Source organism: Zootoca vivipara, chromosome 3 (assembly GCF_965207765.1).
Source record: "Zootoca vivipara chromosome 3, rZooViv2.hap1.1, whole genome shotgun sequence".
In the NCBI taxonomy this organism is placed as follows: Eukaryota; Metazoa; Chordata; class Lepidosauria; order Squamata; family Lacertidae; genus Zootoca; species Zootoca vivipara.
In genome coordinates this window covers 14,170,404-14,193,897 of record NC_142586.1, presented here as the reverse complement: position 1 = coordinate 14,193,897, position 23,494 = coordinate 14,170,404, and the positions used below count along the sequence as shown (strand labels likewise).

The window sequence follows — 23,494 nt, the reverse complement described above, 5'->3', positions numbered from 1 at the left end:
AGGAACAATCTCTAAACTTGGGAGCACGCGGCTCATTAAATTAAGTTTAGCACAATTTCCCCATTAAATATTTACAAATTTTGCCCAGTGAAAAAGAGACATAATAGAGAAGTAAGATACTTTCATGGCATGAGTACATGTGCAACACTGGCAACATTACTGTAAGTTAAGCACTGTAGAAAGCTGAAGCTCAGAAACAATGGCTTATCTAACTCGGCCTAGAGAGAGAATTTGAAATGGGAGATTTGAACAGTTGATTTCTTCATGCAAAGGACATTGCATGTGATGCCATTTGGGCGCAGTTTTTGTCCAATGCTGACATGGATATGCATTCTTTTTTGGGGGGGACAGCTAGTGAGAAATAGAGAGAGGCAGATTTATTTATTTTTTTAAGAGGAACCTTGCACAAGAGGAAAGGATAAAGGGTCAGGAAACCAAGCCTTATGAAGAAAGGTTGAAGGAGCTGGGTATGTTAAGCCTGGTAAAGAGAAGTCTGAGAGCAGATATGATAGCCATCTTCAAATATCTAAAGGGCTGTCACATGAAGGATGGAGCAAACTTGTTTTCTCCTGCTCTGGAGGCTAGGACCCAAATCAATGAATGCAAGTTACAAGAAGGGAGATTCTGGCTAAACATCAAGAATAACTTTCTGACAGTAAGAGCTGTTCAACAGTGGAATGGACTTTCATGAGATGTTGTGGACTTGGAGGTTTTTAAGCAGAGGTTGGGTGGTCATCTGTCATGTATGATTTAGTTGAAATTCCTGTATTGCACGGGGTTGGACAAGATGACCTTTGGGGTCCCTTCCAATTCTACAATTCCATGATCCTAATGTATGCTTAACAATAACAGCAATATTTATTGTACAGTTTGTAACCAATGCACTGCAATTAATATCTATGTAATGTACTGATTTAATTATATCTTCCTAAATGGTATCAAAACAAGTACGTAGATTTAAATCATCCCACCTTAAGGCTAACAACCTCAAATATAAAGTTTTAAATAAAGACAGATTATTATGTATACACAATGAGTGCTTTATAATCTCTAATTAAACTGTCTAATTATTCCCACTGTGGATAATGCCAATATCACTACTTATATCACAGCAGGAATTGCCTTGGAGAGCACATTTACATTATCACTTTGGATTGATCTACATTGTAACATTAAATTGATCAGAAAGATAAATCAATAACCACATAGTGTTACCTAATGGGTAGTGACTATGTTAATACATTTCTGCAGTGAGCAAATTAAGATTAGCATAAAACCTCTGGTACAATCCTGAATTTTTAAAAGGCATAATTTTAAAAGGTGTGTTCAGGATTCTGGCCCCTCTACTTCATTCTGCCTTTGCTCTCCCGCTTACAGTCAGTAAGTATTACATGGTCACTGAGAAGGATGCTCATTTATGCTCAGTCTCCATTTAGCTGTTTTGGGCTTTCCTCATTTTTCTAAAGAATTTTCTAAAGAGAAACCTTGGCGTTTCTCCAAGTTTGTTGATATTTTTGTCTTGTGCATGGACTATGCCACTGTACTGTACGTCCATAAGCAACAGCGTTCTCCCACAGGACTCTGAAACTAGTATATATGGTTATGTCCATATTCCTTTACTGCTTTTACTTCTAGGAGGGGACGCGGGTGGCACTGTGGTCTAAACCACTGAGCCTCTTGAACTTGCTGATTGGAAGGTAGGTGGTTTTAATCCACATGACGGTGGTGAGCTCCCATTATTTCCGGTGCAATTCCGGGGCAGGGGAGGGCCATGCGCATGCGCACAAGCGATTTTTGGCACTTTTTTCTGACCCGGAAGTGCGCCGCTGCACCAGTAAGAGCGGGCGGCGGCAGCGGGTGGTGGTGGTCGTTGCGGTCATTGCGGGCCGGATAAAAGAGGCCTTCGGGCCATATCCGGCCTGCGAGCCTTAGTCTGGGGACCCCTGTACTATGGGCTTCTCGGCTTTTAAATCTTGTGTTGAAATAATAATTAAATAATCAAAATTGGATAAAGAAATATTGACATAAATGTGTCTTTATGGAAACTCCAATTTTGTCCTGCTTTATAGGACTGTTGCAGTCTGAGGTTCCCAGGTAGTCATTTGGTGTACCCAAGGCATCTGTTTTCCACATGTCAGCTTCCTGTTTAAGGTAGTATAAGCAATAATATTTGTCTACTTGGGAAGATTTTGTATTTGTTCATATTTTTGCTGTCACAGCCATATACAACTTCACAGAAAGTTCACTCTACGTAGTTATAAGCTTGAATTTTCAAAACAGCCTATTGCTTCTTGTTTTTCACTGAAATTTAGCTCTTCACATACAAGTTACACATCCAAAGTTTGTGTCTTCTTCTTTTGTCCCATGGAGGAAAATTACGATGAACATACTGGATGAGCGAATCAAGACTGAAAATACAATAAAATGTGTAGACTACCTTTCAAATCTGACCCAGGCACTTAAAGAAGTACACTTTTTAAATTGTTGGAGCAGGATGGGGAAATGCTGTGTTTTAATATTTACTTACTTACTTACTTACTTACTTACTTACTTACTTACTTACTGGCTTACTGGCTTACTGGCTTACTGACCTACCTACCTACCTACCTACCTACCTACCTGCTGCCCATCTGGCTGGGTTGCCCCAGCCACTCTGGGCAGCTTCCAACAAATATAAAAGCATAATCAAACATCAAACATTAATAGTAGCAATCTGGAGGGTGGGGCAAGGCAGGTGGAAAAGCCATTGCCTGATGAACAAATAGTCTCTCTCTCCTCAGAGCTGGCTGGTAACATTTGCACTGCCAATAATTCCTAATGGCCAAGTACTCTGCTCTCTTTGTTCCTTGCTAATAACAACCCATCTTCTTAGCATGGGAAACTGGTTGGCCTGTCGTTTTGAAGCTGCTAGATTCAGCATCTGGTAGCTTCCACTAATACTCCAAGCATTGATTTATTCCTAACATTTATTAAATCTAAGAATTTAGGGGGATCTGGCTCCTCACAAAGTCATAACACATTTATGGGGGATCTAGCCACACCCGCTCCGCAAACTCAGAACATCATATAACAGAGAGCACAGAAATTTCCAGCTCCTGGCACGCAGTCGCACACAACTGAGCTGGATTGCTAAAAACTGCCCCAATGTCCCAAACTATTTATTGAGCCCAATATGCCCCACTTCTTTGTGGTGTCATTTTACATCCAGGCTGCACACAATTGCTATTTCAGTGTTTACTTTCCCAAGTGTGGCTAAATAGCTATGCAAGAAGGTCAGTAAAATAACCTTTCCCCCCCCTATTTACATATAATGGGAATTTTGACAATTTGACTTTCAAAGAGAGAGAAAACATTCTGGTGCTGAGAACCGTATTCCAGTGAATGCTTAACTGTGACAGATGCTGTCACAGTAATTGCCAATCAGCCTATGCACAGCAGCTGAAAACACAAAATACATCACTTTGATCTCCTTGGCTTAAAATGCATTTCACAACCAAGATATCGGCACCCTTTATAGAAGCTGTCTAGCATGAAGATAAATTTGATAATGTACATTTTGTTAAAACTGTTGAAGGTTTTTCATAAACACAAGCATATGCAAAACAATCTATAGTCTGCTATGATTCAAAACATAAACATGCATGTTTCCCTTACTCAAAAGAAGCTCAGCCTCTTAAAACATCTCAATTCCTCCAAAGGACAAAGGTCATCACGAAGCATGCTTAATTTAATGTTACTGCTAATTTGGTAAGTGAATGCCTCACTTGATTTATTGTGTTGGGAAGTGAGGTATGTATGAAGTTTCAGCTCAATTTTTTAAAAAATGTGTGAGGGAAAAGTAGCTTACTTACATTTTGCGGGCAGGTCATAACCACAAGTAATTTTTGCTTGTCCAGTTTCACAGCCACTCAGGTTGCGACATTCAGCGACTAGACAGGGGCCGGCTGCTCTATGAATACAGCCATCAACTAAAAGAAAGAGGGAAGAAATTTTATATTTAAAAAAAAACTTCAGTAATCAAAGTCTAACTGGACTAAATCTGAGGCATTTGATCCAGATTTTTTAAAAACCAGTTTCAGCAGAAACGGCCCTCTAACACAGGCACCCCCAAACTCGGCCCTCCAGATGTTTTGGGACTACAATTCCTATCATCCTTGACCAATGGTCCTGTTAGCTAGGGATTATGGGAGTTGTACTTCCAAAACATCTGGAGGGCTGAGTTTGGGGATGCCTGCTCTAACACTATATTAATATTTGCAGATTGCCCAAAACCCAATAATTTTAATGCGGGGTAGCACCATCATTGAAGATGAGGTAGCAGAGGCCCAACTGAAACAACTCTATTCCATGTGCTCCTGAGACATTCGGAGGTGGGGGGGGGGACAAGAAAAGGTGACTGCCCCTCAACTGGTGGAAATTAACAGATTTGTAGCAAGCTCCTCCAAAGCTGCCAAAAAATCTGTGGGACCCTAATTTGAACTAGATCTTTCATGTAGCAACAGGAATTTTACTGTGATCACCAAGCATGGATACACACATAAAAAGAAAGATCCTGTGAGTATATACAAAAGAAATTCTCACAGTACAACCCTCCTGTGTTAAGGTCGTTGATTATTTACTTAGCCAGTTACCAAGCAAGAAGAAAATTTGGTTTTGTTATTAAAAGACAGCGTGAAAACGAAAGCATAATTTAATACTACCTTGTGGGCACTGTCTATTCCCTTTTGTATTAGTTGGCGGGATATTAAATGTTCAAAATATATTAAATAAATAAAACTATTCCACCAGATTGCTTAGTACTTCCCACATCATAAAGTCTTTTAATGCAGAACAATTTGCAAAGCACACCAACATCTCTCCTTCAACTTACATCTTGCTATTGCAATATAAAAAACAACAACCAATCATTTAAATTGTAACAGCCCAAACTGTAAAATCATCTAAAAGTTAGTGGTGCAATGCTTAGTGCTTATTGTTCTCAAGAGCTTTAGGGGAAAATATTAATAGTGGAAGTATAGATGAGAACGGCAGGGAGAAGGAAGAGGAAAACAAACAGTCAAAGCAATTTTAGTCTATTCACAAGCAATGGAATAAAAAAAATTCTTAATTAGAAGCAAAGTAAAGAAAATAATTAAGAACAATTAAAACAACATAGTAATTATTGCAAGTCACTACATCAGTGGCAATATTAATAATTTCTTATAAGAAACCCATGGATGCCATATGTTCCCTACATATGTTCAGAGATTATGGCAACAAAACAAAAAAGTAGTAGGATATGCCCCAAATTAAAAGTCTCTAATCATATAAATATTTACATAAGAAAAGGAAATTGTGATGTGTCTGCCTTATGGAATTTTTAGATTTAGAGTTGTGATGGGGTGGAATTTGAAATTTCTAACATCTGCCCCTCCCCAGATCTATTTCACCCCAACTGGATTCTGGTCCAAGTCAGAAGGAATCTGTGAGTGTTTTTCAGAGCTTCACTGACAATCCCTTATTGAGGAAAGAAGGCAATGGGGCTCACAAGCAGAGCCCAGCAAGACCTTCTTTTTTATGAATCTCGCCTGCTGCCACCACCCCCTCCAATGCCTTGAGGGTTGAGCTGACTTCTAGTGTGTTGTAAAGGAAGGAAGGAAGGAAGGAAGGTATTGGCAGTTAGCTACCGTGTTTCCCCCTTTTTAAGACACCGTCTTATTCTTTTTTTTACTCAAAAAAACACACGGTGTCTTATTTTCAGGGGATGTCTTGTACCTTAAGGCCTCCTCGGAGGGGCCAGGCAGCTGGCTGGGGTGCTGCTGGGCACTCTGTGCGGCGCTGCAGCAGCAGCTGGGTCCAGGCACCAAGGCAGCAGGCCGCTGGCTCAATGCTTCGTCCGGCGCTGCGGAGCGCTCCTCTCTGCAGCTGCCGGTTCCGGTGGCAGGGCGGCAGGCAAAAAACCCAAACCAAAGAGGCCAGGCCGCTGCACTCCGCCCAGCGCTGCAGGGCGCTCCGAGCCCTCGGCGCTGCGGAGCACTCCTCTTTGCAGCTGCCGGTTCCGGTGGCGGGGCGGCAGGCAAAAAAGAAAAAAAAGAGGCCAGGCCGCTGTGCTCCGCCTGGCGCTGCGGAGCGCTCCGCTCTGCAGCCGCCGGTTCCAGTGGCGGGGCGGCAGGCCGCCTCAGGCAGGCAAAAAAAGAGAGGCCAGGCTGCTGGCTCGGGCGCGCGGAGCACCCCGAGCCTCTGAGAGCCAGCAGGACGAGGAGGAGGCTTGCCGGGTCGTCGCCCAGCAGCGCGCGCGGAGCGCCCCGAGCCTCTGAGAGCCAGCAGGACGAGGAGGAGGCTCGCCGGGTCGTCGCCCAGCAGCGCGCGCGGAGCGCCCCGAGCCTCTGAGAGCCAGCAGGACGAAGAGGAGGCTTGCCGGGTCGTCGCCCAGCAGCGCGCGCGGAGCGCCCCGAGCCTCTGAGAGCCAGCAGGACGAGGAGGAGGCTTGCCGGGTCGTCGCCCAGCAGCGCGCGCGGAGCGCCCCGAGCCTCTGAGAGCCAGCAGGACGAGGAGGAGGCTTGCCGGGTCGTCGCCCAGCAGCGCGCGCGGAGCGCCCCGAGCCTCTGAGAGCCAACAGGACGAGGAGGAGGCTTGCCGGGTCGTTGCCCAGCAGCGCGCGCGGAGCGCCCCGCGCCTCCGGCAGCCAGCAGCAGCAACAACAATCCCAGAGGCAAGCCTCCTCCTCGTCCTGCTGGCTCTCAGAGGCTCGGGGTGCTCCGCGCGCGCTGCTGGGCGACTACCCGGCAAGCCTCCTCCTCGTCCTGCTGGCTCTCAGAGGCTCGGGGTGCTCCGCGCGCGCTGCTGGGCGACGACCCGGCAAGCCTCCTCCTCGTCCTGCTGGCTCTCAGAGGCTTGGGGCGCTCCGCGCGCGCTGCTGGGCGACGACCCGGCAAGCCTCCTCCTCGTCCTGCTGGCTCTCAGAGGCTCGGGGTGCTCCGCGCGCCCGAGCCAGCAGCCTGGCCTCTCTTTTTTTGCCTGCCCGAGGCGGCCTGCCGCCCCGCCACTGGAACCGGCGGCTTGCTCGCAGAGGCTCGGGGTGCTCCGCGCGCACTGCTGGATGCCGACCTGGCAAGCCGCCTCCTGCTCTTGCCGGCTCCCAGAGGCTCGGGGCACTGCTTTTCTATACTCTTGCCGCGGCCAGCGTGCTGGGTCCCGCTGGCTGGCTGGGGCACTCAGCAGTCTCGCTCCTCGGAGGTATGGCTTATTTTCAGGGTATGGCTTTTATTTCCTAAACGCTTAAAATCCTGCTATGGCTTATATAATGACTACGTCTTAAAATAGGGGAAACACGGTATATGTGTCCAAGATAACTTCCCACGCACAAACCCTAGAGGACCCAAGCAGACCACCAGCAACAGGAGGGGGCATCAGAGCATAAGAGCACAAATTTGCAAAACACATAGGTCTGCTGGAACCCATAGGAACTCATAGGACAAGTTAACGTTGCTAACACCACTTAGAAAAGTACCAGTTCTAATGTATGCGGATGATGCTGTTCTTCTCTCTCAAACCAAAGTTGGTTTGAAACGTGCCTTAGGGAAGTTTAGCGACCAATGCAACACCGAATTAACAATTAATTTTGCCAAAACTAAAATTGTACGTTTCAACCGTTCCTTTAAGAAAGACAATTGGAGTATAAAGGGAAACGCCATAGAACAAACTAAGATCTTCCAATATTTAGGCATAACCTTCTCCTACAATGCCAAATTGTCAACACACTTGACAGCATCTGCTACTTCAGCAGGAAGAAGTGCAAATGCCATTCTCAGATTATTCAGAAGGAAAGTCGCCGGCTTCCTTCCTATGGTCCTAAAAGTCTTTCAGGCAAAATCTTTAGCTCAGCTCCTGTATGGCTCTCAAATTGGACCTTTTGCCAATCTTAAGACCCTTGAAACAGTACAATAAAAAATTTTAAGATCACTATTCGGTACCCCAAAGAGCACACCCAATGCAGTGTTAAGGCAAGAGTCAGGACTTCCCAGAGTGGAATTAAAGGTCTGGGAGCAAGCAATATCCCTCTGGTTGAAAATCCATTACAATCCAAAGGGAATGTTACCTCATTTCCTGGCCGCAGTTCCCTATCCATCCTGGCTTATGCAAATAACTAACAAGATCAAACAAATTGGCCTAAATCCTGAAAATCTTTTTTAATGGAACTCTGAACAAGGCAAAAATAATTATTACTCAGAGACTTTACGATGTCGAATTACAGCAAGAAGATGCCTTACTTTCGGAGAATTATAGATGTCTAAAATCGTGGCCTAATTTTACAGCTGCCCCTTACTTATCTAACATCACTAACGAAGCTTATAGATGGGCCTTCTCTAGAGCCCGCTTTGAGGCAATGCCCTCAGTGGTGCTGTACGGCAAATTTATGCGGGTACCAATTCATGAGCGCCTTTGCCCTTGCATGTCTAACAAGGTAAAATCTGTCACTCACATTCTTTTATTTTGTGAATTTTATATTGAAGAACGAGCTCGACTTATTTTACCCCTTTTATCAAAATTTACACCCTTACAATATTATTTGGAATTCTCCCCCGAAATCATACGAAAATTCCTTCTGGAAGATTCCTCAAGCCCAGTGTCATACGACGTGGCCAAATTCTGCACTTTAGCTATTAAGAAACGTAAATCCCTTCTATTGAATGACACATTGCAAATTCCTTTTGTGTAATTGTTCTATTTCTGGTGATGTTATTGCTGATTTTCTTTTGTTTGAAATCATGATATTCTGTATTGCTGGCTTTTGCTTTTGCTAACACCAGTATATTGTCTGGATGACTTCATTACTGCATGATAACATGGGAAGTGGCTTCCATCTCTGTTTACTGGTTTTGCTAGAAAAAATGCAAAAAATGATCAACTAGCAGAAGGATGCCTCTACACAAGAACTATCCAGTACAATTTGCTTTAGGTATACAGTGGTACCTTGGGTACCTAATTCATTCTGGAGGGCTGTTCTTAACCTGAAACTGTTCTTAACCTGAGGTACCACTTTAGCTAATGGGGCCTCCCGCTGCCGCCAGACCACCATCGCGTGGTTTCTGTTCTCATCCTGAGGTAAAGTTCTTAACCTGAGGTACCACTTTAGCTAATGGGGCCTCCCGCTGCCGCCAGACCACCATCGGGTGATTTCTGTTCTCATCCTGAGGTAAAGTTCTTAACCTGAGGTACTCTTTCTGGGTTAGTGGAGTCTGTAACCTGAAGCGTCTGTAACCTGAGGTACCACTGTATTGAATGTGCTGAGGGGACCTTTAGGCTTTCAATAAGGACTCCCTGGTCAGTGGATTCCAGGAAAGTCTGCCTGTTCTATGAGTGAAGCCTTACCCTGGGCTGCCTGGAAAAGGCCTGAGTCTCACTTCCATTTGAATATCTGTAGACCTCTTTACCCAAAGCATCAAAGCAGTTATGCAGTGAGCCAACTTTGTTCACTCCTTTGTTAACCTCCTTTGGTGGTTGCAGCCTTGTGGCAGATTTGTTGCACTCTGTCTCTGACCTTGTGGTTTAATTGTGCTAGATTGCTTCTTGAAGAAAGTTGAGGTGTTTATTTCCCTCTCTTCTGTGCTCTGCATTCCTGCTCCTGGCTACATGGTCTGCCTAAATCTTAAGTTGATGTGTGCCAGTGCTGATTCTAAGCCTGAGAAGCTTTATATGGAGGGATGGGAACTCACCTCACACATCTAGTAAGATTGATGATATCAGGCGAGGCACTAGGTATAGGCAGGCTTGTAAGCCCAACTTACCCCAGATGATGTTAGAGAGCACAACAGGGCTCTCTAAATCAGAATGGGTTTCAAAATCCAAATTCAACTCAGGCATTGGGAGGATGTCTTCCAGACTCATTTGGTTTAATATCATCCATTCTGAATCAGAACCAAGTGTGAGATAATCCATTTATCACTAATTTTAGAGTTCACCTGTCAAAACATTGCAGTTCTAGAAACAGATACAGTAGTTAGTTGCTGCTGTTTATAGACATAAAGAGAACCAAAGAGCAGAGTCTAAGTCTGTGCCATGGGGCATCAGCACTAAAGTTTATATCCCTCATTTCTTTTCAAATTCAAAGAAGCTCATTGACTGACACCATAGAGATGAGTCATGGTGGGCAACATATATACACTCATAACATTTCCATAATTCTGCTGTGTTGGAAGCTCTGAAATGATGATGCTGGTATTGCAGTAGAGAAATAGATGAAGCTGAGTGGAATATAAATTTTCAGAATTGCTAATTAACAACAGTGTTGCTAATTAATAACTATATACATGTTGCAAACATAGGTGCTTGGAAAGCATGAGATGGAATATGTCTTCTGTTTTGCTGACCCGGTAATTATTCAATGCCCATTTCAACTCTCTCGGAAATGAATTTTGTAACATTCAACAAAACTGAGGAAGGGAGTGCAGAGGATCATTTTGGCAGTTGTTGATCTAGCAATATCAAGCATTTAGTCCACCAAGGTGACAAAAGCCAGCAGAAACTGAGGGTCTATCTTTATTATGTTCTAGAAACTCAGTTGTATGCTTTGAAGTGTATTATGACTTTGTGAGCTTTCAGGAATTCCGCCTAGATTTTTTTAAGGGGGAAAAAGCACACATAAATGATTCCTTTTGATACTCAAATCCATTCTGAACCTGACTCATTAAATTTACAAAATGCTATTCTGAAGTGTATTTTAATCATCGCAGGCAAGGACAATTATGGAATTGCATTTTCAAACCTCTCCATTTGAAACATTCGGTATTTTTCACCCTGGTAATAAATGTACAAAATATGTGCCTGTGCTGCTAAAATCCTGATTGCCAAGAAGCGAAAGAGTGACTTCCCACGTACATTTACATAATGGTTACATAAATAATGGGATATACAGTATAGCACTAATGGATAAACCGACAGGCTTTATAAGTTGAAAGAGTATTGGCAAGAATAAGGAATTTCCAAGGAAATTGACATTATGTTCATTATGCTAACTTTCTATTCTGAAACATGCATTGGAATTTTATATAGAGATATATACCGTAAAAGGTAAAGGGACCCCTGACCATTAGGCCCAGTCGTGACCGACTCTGGGGTTGCGCGCTCATCTCGCATTATTGGCCGAGGGAGCCGGCGTATAGCTTCCAGGTCATGTGGCCAGCATGACAAAGCCGCTTCTGGTGAACCAGAGCAGCACACGAAAACGCCGTTTACCTTCCCGCTGTAGCGGTACCTATTTATCTACTTGCATTTTGACGTGCTTTCGAACTGCTAGGTTGGCAGGAGCTGGGACCAAGCAACGGGAGCTCACCCCATCACAGGGATTCGAACCGCCGACCTTCTGATCAGCAAGCCCTAGGCTCAGTGGTTTGACCCACAGCGCCACCTGGGTCCCCCTGGCTACTAAAAGCAGGCTACCCAAAGTGTAAACTGTGCTACATTTTTTTAGTAGGATAATTCACACCAAGCTCAAACATTGTAGCATGTATACATGATAGGAGCCTGGGGTTGTACCTGCCTGCCCTGACTCTGGACCTGTGTAATTTTCACTTGTGGGGTGCATTTTAGAATGAGGGCCACCTGTTCATTAAGGCCAATCCTTACAATCTTTAATCCCCGATTCTGAGGGTAAAGAACTGTATAAACTGAGCCTGACATCCCAAGCATGGATGTCAAAGAGACCTGAGCAGGCAGACAGGGAAAAAACCTCCCTCCACAAATAGCCATTGCATAATCGTAGCACCACCATCGTAGCACCACCCCTACCGCTAGGCAGCGTGTGACAGCCGCCTCAGGCAACTGATCTTTTGGGGTCATGAAAGGGTAGCAAATTGTTACTTATTTAATGCCTTACTGTCATATTTTTTACTCCCAGGAAGAGACATTTGTGGGGTTTTATACCTTACATGCCGAAATAACTTGGCTAGCTTTCAGTTCTATGCAACTTAATTTTGGACGAGGTGACCCCATTGCTGTTCTGCGCCGAGTAGCAAAATATTTTGGGCCAGCCCTACAAATTGTGAGGTAGTTGTGAATTAATGGTTTGAAAAAAAATGTGAAACATATTTGCAAAGTATTTGTTCAATTGCCTGAGAAACACCAGTATTACAAAACAAATAAACAAGCAGTAGTGTTCATCGTCCAATATCCACAAATGTCTAAATATTTATGTAAGACTATAATTTATAAGATTTAGGGCAAAGCTTTGTGTTACAAATTAGGGGATATTTGTCTGTTTATGTAACTCAAAATGGAGTAATTTGAAAATGATAATTACGAGGGGGGAGGAATTAAAATCTTCTCCTCACAGCTATGTGGGTATAGGAAGTATCCTTTCAGATCTTAAAGGGACAACCAAAACCTCTGCAGAGGCCCAACACCTTCACCCACAAACTATACGTTCTCTTCATAGGAAATTGGTAGAAGCATTATCCTTGAGGGAAAATATGCAATACTGGCATGATCAATTGTTTGCTCCACAAACAGGGGAGCAAACTATCTATTTTATCGCTCTGAAAATAATTGCTTAGGAGAAGATGCAAGGACATAATCATTTGCTAGGGGGATCCTGCTTGAAGTATATTAAAACCAATGAGTATAGCATTTAGATTTCTCAGGGAGGACTGACAAAAAAGCCATGGGCAATGTCCTTTCAAAGCACACAATAAAAGAATATTACAAAGCTAAATGCAGGCTCATGAATTACTTATACAGTAGCTGAGTGCTAAAACTCTTAGCAGCTCTTCAAAACTTAATAGTGAAAATTATACAACCGACACTGGACAATTTAATGATGTACAATGCAGATAAATGTATTTCTCACAGGGGGGGGGGATCCTTAAGAATTGCAAATTAATCCAGGGCACAGCAAACAGCTTTAATGGTGCCAGGAGATGCTTTGTTAACAAAAATATTACACGTATCTAGCCTTGCCTCCCTCAGACGGTGATAGAAATGTTAACATAATCAAACACCACAGCAAAATTAAGCAATCATACAGGGTAAGGAATGCTATAAATGTCTTTTGACCTTGCAGATGCTATATTAAAAAAAAGAGCCCAGTGTGCTTAAAATAAAAATAAAATCATAAGCACTATATCATTTAACACAGGAGAAAGGGCAATATTCTTTTCCCATGTAACATTTTTGCTAATTAACTTCCCACATAAAATTGTTGAAGGGGTTCCTCTGAAGTATGCTATCTGCTGTGCAATGTTGTTGACCAATATAGTAAATATTGGTGGCAATGCAAAATGAAAGATCCCAGAAAGGTTACAGCAGAAAGGTTGAGGGAGAAGAGCCAGTAGGAAATATTTCTGACATGGCTTCTAAAAGCCGCTCACACTGTGTGCTCTGTGGCTTATGCTGACTTGATAAGTCATTACGGAAAAGGAAAAAATTGAGTTATTCCAATTGTGCAATACTGGTAAAGTCTGCCTGGAAGAGGAAGATAGAAGCAAATTATGATCTCCTTACTGTAGTGGTAGGGGGTTCTGCGGGACAAGTTGAATCCTTCCATCGAGCACTGGTGGGTGGTAAGGAAATTTTACCATCAAGAAAGATGCATTAGTGGGTGGTAGGTATAAAAAGGTTGACTACCCCACCATAAACTATTCTCTCCATGCTTTCTAATCTAGGCTTCTAAATCCATGGTTGGCATTGGTCAGGGATCCAATGCATAGCCAACAGTAAAAATGAAAACAGCTCTCATATTCAAAACATGCTATAAGATCTAGATCGCTCTCAATTAAGATCAAGGAGGGGGGGGAATTGACACTGTGGACACTAAAAGGAGATAGCAGCATTCCCAAACCAATCATGTAACTCCCCTCTCCCGCATTCTGATACTTTGAACACACCTGTCCTTTTCTCTTTCAGTTTCTACTGTCTCTGCCAACAACTAGCATATATAATATTCAAATACAGTAGCTTCATATTCCTCTCTCCTTCTCCTTCTCCAGACATCAAATGATACCCTGTCTTTTTCCAAGTGTTTAATGGGACAGAGATGCATTAAAGTGGAAATGGGGGACCTGTGTTCCACAACTCACATCCATGCCGGGCCATTGGCCATGTTGTCTGGAACTGATAGAAATGGCAGCCCACCAACATCTGGATGGCTACCACAGCCACTGCATTAAAGCCCCCTTTTCAGTTCTAAATAGGAGCATTGTAAATCTATTAGAACCATTCCTTAAGCTTAACCAAACACTCAATTGTCTTGCTTCATTTTTTGCAAATGGTGGGTGGAACATGGTAACACCTATGTTATTCAGTTCAAAGAAAGCTGCTGCATGAAGAAAATGGGGTTAGGATGGTACCAGCCAGTGCTTTAACTGATCTGCTCAACTATCCAACACCTAGGTTGTTGCAGCAAAACTATAATGTCAAATAAATTCACACTTTTAGTGGCCCACTCAGACGTAGCATAAGGACTCTGGGAAATATGGTTCTTCTATAACCTGTCTGAATGCCAAGTTTTTGGCAGACAGACAATAAAAAATAAAATCCAAAACTCCTAGCCTATCATACAACTTTTTGTTTTGTTTTTCTTTTGCAAAAAACAAATATATGATAATAGGCCATGTGTACATTAGTTTTTGTTGTATCATAATCAGGATATTATTTTTCACTGAAGGTATGACTGGTTTTGTAGGGTTGGTATTACTATGGCTAGGTAGTTCTCCATTCAAACATTAATAGAAAAGGTAGTGATTTTATTTTATTTCATTTTATTTCATTACTAAATCCAAGGCTATAACAAGAAGAGTCTTGATTAATATTGTAAAACTAATGCAGTGTAGCTTATTTCAAAGACCACGTGCCTTCTGTTTCAAAAGACAAATCATATGTATCTAGATAACAGAGGAAAATAGTTTCTATTATAGATGAGATATTTACAGATTAATCCATCATTAATCCATTCTTCTGAAATTATGAAAGCATGCACTGTCCTTAAAAAAATCACTAGATGGAATTCAACATCACACTTTAACAAATGTTTTGTCAGAGGAAGAATTTGGGCTCGCTAGATGAAAGAATCTCCTCCCTTGGTGGATGAGAAGCCACATTGTGCAAGCTAATGTCCTTGCACAGAGTTTCTGCTGACAGGGATTGTCAGGTGAATCCCACCCATTATATTGGGCCAGAGAGACAGATTGTGGATGTTGGTTGGCTACCCTACTACCCAGTGGTCTCCCTGACTGAGATGGTCTCAAGTTTGGAGCCGGAGGGCCTCAGAATTACAGTCCCAGATAACTTCAATATCCACACAGAGGCTACCATTGGGCTGGAGCAGGACTTAAAGGTCTCCATGACAACCATGAGGTTATCTCAAATGGTCATCTATCCAACCCACTGGGCTACGCTGATGTAGTCTTTTCCCTCAAGTGATAAGGAGTTTGCAATGTACTCCCTTGTCATAGTTAGATGATTATCTGGAAAAGATTGGATTGGTGGCAGCAATCCCCCACATCCCACAAGGATGGTGGGTGGATTCAGATGTCCCATCCTCAGAGACTGATGGGACCTGGCATGTTCTGGAATGCTTTGGGAGATCTTCTAGTGGAGAAAGCTGACCGTTCTGTTGAAGTCATGGCCCATGAGATGAGATGGACAGTTGACACAATTCCTCCTGAGCACCTCTCTGGCACTGTAAAGCCTAACACCTTGCTATTCTGGAGAGCCATGGGCTGTAAAGCAAGCTGGATTAAGAGAACAAGTGGCACGAATCTTCCTCTGAAGATGATAAGAGCATGATTAGTACCACATAATCATGCCTACCATGCAGCAGTGCAGATGACAAAACAGACCTGCATTGCATCCTCTAGTTGTTGGCTCTATTGGGTGGTCCCAGTGGGGTGAAGAAATTTCTGGGGCACTGATGGACCTGCTGGGACCAACTGGCTGCACAAGTTTAAGGATTAATTCACTTGAATTCAAAGTGGCCTTGACTGCACAGTAATTGCAGTTCCAATCAAAGGACTCAATGCCACAGTCTGTTTTGTGTTTATGCAGCCTAATGATATGGACATGCTGCTTGTGGTTATATGCCTGACCATGTGTCCTGTTGACCACTGTCAACATCATCTTGTGGTGGGGCAGGGTGTTATTGGATGGGTACCGACAAGGGTGGTTAATGCTTTATAGCATGAGGGGATTGAAAGAGGTAGTGGTATGGCAACCCTTAAAGAAGCCATACATTATTTGGAATAACTACCAACCAGTTGCAAATACCCTCTACTTAGGGAGGGTGGTAGATAGAGCTGTGGCAGGTCAGCTGTTGGTATCCTTGAATGACACAGTTTATTGGTCACCCTGATGGATGACCTTTACCAAGAGCAAGACGAGGAGAGCCTTAGTGGTAGAAATGCACCATGTATCTTCACAACATAAGAACATAAGAACAGCCTCCTGGATCAGGGCAATGACCCATCTAGTCCAGCATCCTATTCTCACAGTGGCCAACCAGATGCCTGTGGGAAACCAGCAACCAACCCTTGGTTTCCAGCAACTGGTATTCAGAAGTATTACTGCTTTGAACAGTGGTGGCAGAGCATAGCTATTGCAGCTAGGGGCTATTGATGGCCCAAGATAATAGTTGTACATGGAGGAGAGGGCTAGCAGTGCAATCATTTTCAAAAATTAATTGAATGGGGATAATTTTTGTCATTTGACATTTCAACAACAGCTATAACAAACCATGGGGTGTGTTTTACGTCAGAATCTGAATGCATCCTACTGGAATTAATTGAAGAAGCAATGATACATGCCCGCCTGTAACATTACTGACACATTAAAATCAATGATTTTGATCTATCATCCCTAAACTGTTTCTTCCCATGCAAGACTTCTGATTAGTGCCCCTGAATTAGCATTTCTATTCACAAGCTTCTCACAGCTGTGAAAAGCACTGTGCTTGTGGTGGAGTAAAGATACCATAAATATGACACTGAGTCTGCCCCACTGAACCTAATGGACTTTATAAATGCTCTATCATTGAAATTATTTATCCAGCTATTATCTTTTACTCTGTCCAGCTCATCCTTATGGCTGCTTGGAACTAAGTCTTCACATATTCAGAATATTTCACTCAAATTGCCTACATCTTTCTTTACATGTTTCAGGTGCAGATACACCCCCCCCCCAAGTATTGCATGGTCAATATTATTATTAAGGGGGAGCAATTAATATATGTAGAACTGTTCTGTTAGTGCAAGCATTTCAGCTTGCCCTTTGGGGGTGGGGAGGAAAAGGGAGAAAGCACTGTTGCCCTAGCAGAAGTCCTTGAGTGGGCTTCTCCTAACAACACTGCTAACTTGAATCTGGCTCAATAAATACAGAATGGGAAATGACACACCCTAATGTGGCAGATGGCCACCCCCACCCCCCAACACACACAAATGAACACTTGTTGCATATAAATGCTGCCAGGATTTCAAATTGGGTGCCTTCAGGTCTGTGAACCTACCCAATCAGGTAAGCTACTGAAATGTTGGTGTCTGCTGAAGCAGTCAAGTATCTATCAGCAGGCCCTGGATTGACTCCACTCACCCAGTTTGGCTATTGGAAAAGACTATCAGAGGATTTCCCAATTCTGCTAGTCTTGCTTGAGGATGAAGGTCTTCTTAAGCTCAAGTGTCTTTCGGTCCTAATTTTTAGTTTGCTCTTTGGTCTTGTCTCCTACTTTGGTCTTTGGCCTTGACTTCTGGCTTGCTATATTCTTCTGCCTCTGGATTTGACCTTAATTTCTGATGCCTGGTTCCTCACTTGCCTCACGACTACTGACCATGCCCATGCCCCAGCTCTACTCTGTCTGGGAGCAGCTCTCTGCAGTCTCAAGCAGAGGGTCTTTCTCATCACCCGATCCTTTTAACTTTAGATGTCAGGAGCTGAACCTGGGACCTTCTGAAGAGCATGTGCTCTAACACAAGGCTAAAGTTTGCTCGGAGAATTAAACAGCATAAAGGTGGTTGAAAATGCCTCCTAGAGGGAAGGAAAAATTGTTAATTTGGGATGTATGTATGCATTTACTTACACCCTTTAAAAATGCACATGGATATGGTGCTCAGACAAGGTGGCTCTTCAATCAGCAAACCCCCAAAAAGAAGACTCCCAGAGTTAAGGCAGGTATTCTGCAGGAGTCAGATAACCTAATGCCATTAGTCACATCAGGTTTTATTTAAGTAGGTGGTGAATCTGATTCCATGTAAACACATAAAATATATATTGAAACTAGAAAGTTTAAATGAAGTTCTGAGAAAAAAATTGATGAATAAATTCTTCGCAGGCATAGTTTATAAACTGCTTCAAAAATGTCTATAGAAACAGCACATGCACATTACAGCAGATAACCATGATTAAGAGCATTTGTACAGTGAGTTGAGTGTAATTAACCCCAAATGACAATTTAAAAGATTAACAGCCAATTCAACATAAAACTAAGGTTCAGTAACAGAAGGAGAGTTGTCTGGTGTATTCCCGAATCTTAGATTTAGTAACCCTTTATTTGGAAGGAAAGAGATGTAAATTAAAATGAAATAATAAATATTAACAGCACTAACATGGAAGGGTATATCTTTTTTAAAAAAATAAACACAAGCTACTTAAACTGAGTCTCATAGCAGGGAATGGAAATAGTGTGTGCCTGTGGCTGCATTCTAGGGAAGTACACAGGTGGAATAATTTATCAGTAGGACTGGAGTTGTCTTCCTCCACACCAACAAATAGAAGCACATTCATAGACACAGGCCATAATGTCATATTCTAAAAGTCACTTTTGAGACTTGGGCAGGATCTTAAAAGCAGCTTGCCATGAGGAGGGAGCACATTTCCTATTTGGAAAGGAAATAATAAAAGCACCATCAGACACATGAAATTCAATTGCTAGGGGATGGAAACCTCAGTTGTGGTTGCCACACAAGGCGTTCTTTGCTTTCCATGTAATGCCTTGCAACTGCTATTTGAGGCCTCCAATAAACTTGCCACAACCCATTTATGTGAGCCATGTTAACTTAATGCAAGGAGTCCAAGAAGATGGGCTGTGGACCTAACTCAGGGAGATATCCCATGAGAAATAAAAGCAAACACAGAAAGGAGGAGGAACATGCTCTCTTCTTCAATTCCTATCAACAACTTCCTTTCTGCTGTTACTCCAGCAAAGTCCAAAGCAAATTGTGGTGGCAGAGGTAATGGGAAGTACATGTTTCAGTATCAGTGGGAAAGAAGGGAGTGAAAAGTTTATCTACATGCCAGTGATACCGTAGAAGAATTTGCTTATGGCTGGGATAATTCATAAAGTATACTCATTGGAAATACAAAATAAAATGGCTCAGTCCTTCATTACTGCTGTGCCAGATAGAGATGTAAATCTAGGTGGGGTAACCACAGTCTTCAACACTGACAAACGCTTCATACACTCAGCAGCTTGGAAATCACATGCACAACACAGTGCAGGCCTGTGCATGCAAAATCTCAATGAGATGTCTCATCATATGACTGGGAGTGGGTGCGTGTCTGAGCCCTATTGCTCATATGTAATGTCTTCATTTGGCAAGTGTCAGAAGTAGCTATTGTCCTCAGGTTGGCAGTGAATTGAAGGCTGTTCACATATTGCCTCAGGTCACATGTAATACTAAGACAAAAATTGGCTTAGTGTAAATGCACAAGCTTGAAGATTCCCGGAAAGGAGACTGGGGCTGCTTTGGCTCTGCTGCTGATTTGCTGCTATGAGCTAAGTCAGACTTCCTCAACCTCGGCCCTCCAGATGTTTTTGGCCTACAACTACCATGATCCCTAGCTAGCAGGACCAGTGGTTAGGGATGATGCGAATTGTAGTCTCAAAACATCTGGAGGGCCGAGCTTGAGGAAGCCTGAGCTAAGTCATAGTTTGGCATAGCATGTCTTACAAACCTGGGCTCGTATTTGTCTTCTCTGTGAGCTGTAAACTAATAACAAACCGGCTTATCTGGAAGAAGGAAGCCCTGGTTCAGACAACACGTTAAGCCAAGGCATGGCTTAGTTCACAGCCACACAGCAGGAGGACTAGAAGTGACCACAGTCTCCTCTCTGGGAACTTGTGCATTCTAGCTAAGTCATAGTTTGGAATGGAGTGTACATATTTTCTTATAAATGTTTCTGGGATATCCCAGTATCCTTTCCCCCTCCCCTGCACAAAGTACCTTCTCTGGATGGTGCTTTTAGTCACTCTACTTAGTCTATTTCCTGTCTCCCAAATCTTTCATCATCCCTCAGAATTGCCTCACAAAAAACTTCTTCTCAAAATCTCCTATGACAGTACCTCAAGGCCAAAAAAGGATTGCGCTCAAGGCATCCTGCAGGGAGCTACCCTTAACAGAGTTACGGTAAATAAAACCAGGGTTCACATGAACCCTCCTCGTTGTGGAGAAACTCCATGCAAGGAGCAACCATGATTGGACAAGGTCTCACCTCATACAAAAAAGCTCTACCCAGGTGCATCAGCATGCAGAGAGAACTCCTCCTGTCATCCATTGAACTCACATCCAAAAGCACCTACACAAGTTACTTAACACCAGTTGTAATAATGCTTGCATAGGACTATATTCTTACATCTGAACATGTGTACATTGCATATGATCACACACTGAATTTTAATGAGTAGACAATCCTAGTATAAACTAGGAATGAATCAGACCTCTATTTCAGATTATAGAATCACATCATAGAATTTTAGAGTTGGAAGGGACCCTGAGGATCATCTAGTTCAACCCCCTGCAATGCAAAAAAATATGCAGCTGTCCCATATGGGGATCAAACCTGCAACCTTGGCATTATCAGCACCATGTTCTAACCAACTGAGCTCTCGGGGCTGATAGAGTTCCCCTGCCACTACTCATGTTCTTTTTTTTTAATGGTAGGAGACTTGTGAATCAATATGAACAACGGGATCTGACAAGCCTAATATCCTTTTCTGCTGGATACTCATGCCTTTTCATCCTTTGAATCATGATATTCTTTACCCAAATCGTTGTAGGCTGGCAAACCAGCTATTTGGAATTTGTCTTACAAAAGGACCAAAAGTTTTGAACTTGCAGACACAACTAATAATACTTAATAGTTTGTTTTTGCAACCTTAGTATGTGCCAAATATGTTGAAGTTAGTTTTGATGTTTTAATTATATGGTTTCATTTATTTATCCTTGAGTTGCTTCATTTATTTTTTTAATGTGGTTTTATTTGATGTCTGTTTTCTTATGCAATATTTATTTGTTTATTTACTCTTCCATTTATATCCTGCTCTCCCTTCCAAAGAAGTCCAGGGCAGAATGTTATGTGACCATAGGTTTTTGTATGTTGGATGAGAAATGATTAAACAAAACAGCTAATCATGGAAACACATTTTACAAGGAAAGGTGATGTGCCATATTGTCTAAGAGGTCAGCCCAAGAACAACCGTGTGTGTGTGTGTGTGTGTGTGTGTCATCGAATTGTAGGGTGACAAACCAGGTGCGGTGTTTGATTGGCAGAGCCGCCGCCACTTGGCCTTTTCCTCCTGTCGCCATCGCCGGGAGTCTCAGCTTCATGGCAGGTTCTTAAATGGCTGGGCAGGCTGGATTTAGAACCCTGGTGGGTGTGATCTGGCCCAGAGGCCGTAGTTTGCCGACCCCTGCTTTAGCCAATAACCTCATTTGGTCCCAAAGTAAAACAATCCTTCATATAACTCAAAACTGCCCTTACATGACAACTTCTATGCCGACCTGCTCACTAGCCTGCATGCAGTGTCTTATCAGCTATGCATACCATGGGGGGGGGTGATAGGAGGCTTGAGTTATACCATTTCAAGAGTCATAGGTTTAGGATTGCTATTGACATTTGCAATTTGCAATGTACATTCTTTATTACAGTCCAAAGACCCACAATAAACAGTTTCAAAAGCAAGAAACAGTTTCAAAACCCACAAGAAACAGTTTCTGAACCAAGTATAGGAGCTTTGATATTACTTCAAAAAATTAGGGGGGAAATGCTGTTAAATTCTTCTAAATTTTATTTCAAAATATTGTTGCAGGCTATCCCCAGTCTCCAAGTGGTACAAGATTCCAGGGGGTTCCAGGCACTTCACCCAGGATTTGTGCTTCCTTTTGGAAATGAGACACAATGGAAACTGTAGTGTCTTTATGATATATGGATTATTTACACATATATACAACCTGAGCTTACGATGCAGAGGTTCACAGTACTATCACACCAAGACATTCTTGTTTCTCCCATAGCTGCAGCCTTGGATCCAAACTGAAATCAACCATCGTCCTCAGACCCAGCTTGCTGCCTTCACCATCGTGCAACCTTTCCCTTCCCAGCCAACTCTAAAACTTTGTCTTTGTCTTCTCACTATCTAAGAGCTGGAGGAGGGAACCCACAGCTTTTGCTGTCTGGCAAGGAGCCCCCTGTCCTTGGCTTTCCAAATGGGTCTTTACTTTTTCCATTCTTTTCTTCAGAAAACTGCATGGCTTATATTTTAACCCTTGCTGGATCCAGGGGTTCAGGGGGCTTGATTAAATTCCAGAACCTACTGGATCCAGGAACTTAGAGGAGCCTGGCACCCCCGAACTCATAACACTGTATTTTAACTAAACTCTCTAAATTCACAAGCAAGTGCAAGTGTTTACCACCAACTAATTTTATTTAACTGAGTTTTCACAGTGTCAGCTTGACTAACAAACAATAGCATCTTGGTATTTATTCCCATTAAAGGAGGGACCCAGGAGAACTGTAACAAACAAAGAAACTTAATTGGAAAGGCAACCATCATGAAAGCAGGTGCTTAAAAAAGTAGTTTCAATAAGGCATGACAGGAGTCAGGAAAGACTTTGTGTGGTGTTGGGAGAGAGGTAAGAAAATGACACATGAGGTTCCATAGTGCTAAGTGCAGAGTAGCATGTGTTTATTATTTATTTATTGTGTTAGAAAATCCAGTTGTTCCATTCTTAAATCTCATCAGCTTCAGAGTTAAACCTAAACAGGCATGGATTCTTCCACTCTTCCCACACCCACTTACTGAAGCAGAAAACATCAGTAAGTTAAGCTAATTTGCTTTGATAGTACAGGAAGGCAAAATAAACTTTCACACACAGATGCACAAAAGGTTGCAAAATAGTTGTTTTAAGTCCATGGGAACTAAAAGATTATCACAAAAAATAGTAGGCAAGTCAGTAAGACACACACACACACACACAGAGAGAGAGAGAGAGAGAGAGAGAGAGAGAGAGAGAGAGAGAGAGAGAGAGAGAGAGAGAGACTGCATTTTTTGTCTCTGCGATTTTCAGTGAAACCAGAGTAGAAAAAGCAATCATCATAAGGAAAAGGGCCACAGCTCAGTGGAAGAGCAAGAAGTTCCAGGTATAATATCATCTCCAGGTAGGGATGGGGCAATCTCCTGCCTTGAAGCCTGTGGAGAGCCACTGCCAGTCACTGAGCTAGATGAATCAATGGTCAGATTCAACATAAGGCAGCTTCT

The 23,494-nt window shown here is 42.7% G+C and overlaps 1 protein-coding gene across 2 annotated transcripts in view; it reads right to left on the bottom strand.

Moving 5' to 3' along the window:
• MACROD2 (mono-ADP ribosylhydrolase 2) overlaps positions 1-23,494 on the bottom strand; it is a 900,701-nt gene that overhangs the window by 668,206 nt on the left and 209,001 nt on the right. For both annotated transcript variants that reach the window (XM_035110055.3, XM_035110056.3), the window contains exon 5: positions 3,852-3,968. In XM_035110055.3, coding sequence (XP_034965946.3) covers positions 3,852-3,968 — 117 coding nt within the window. The remainder of the gene's footprint in view (positions 1-3,851; positions 3,969-23,494) is intronic.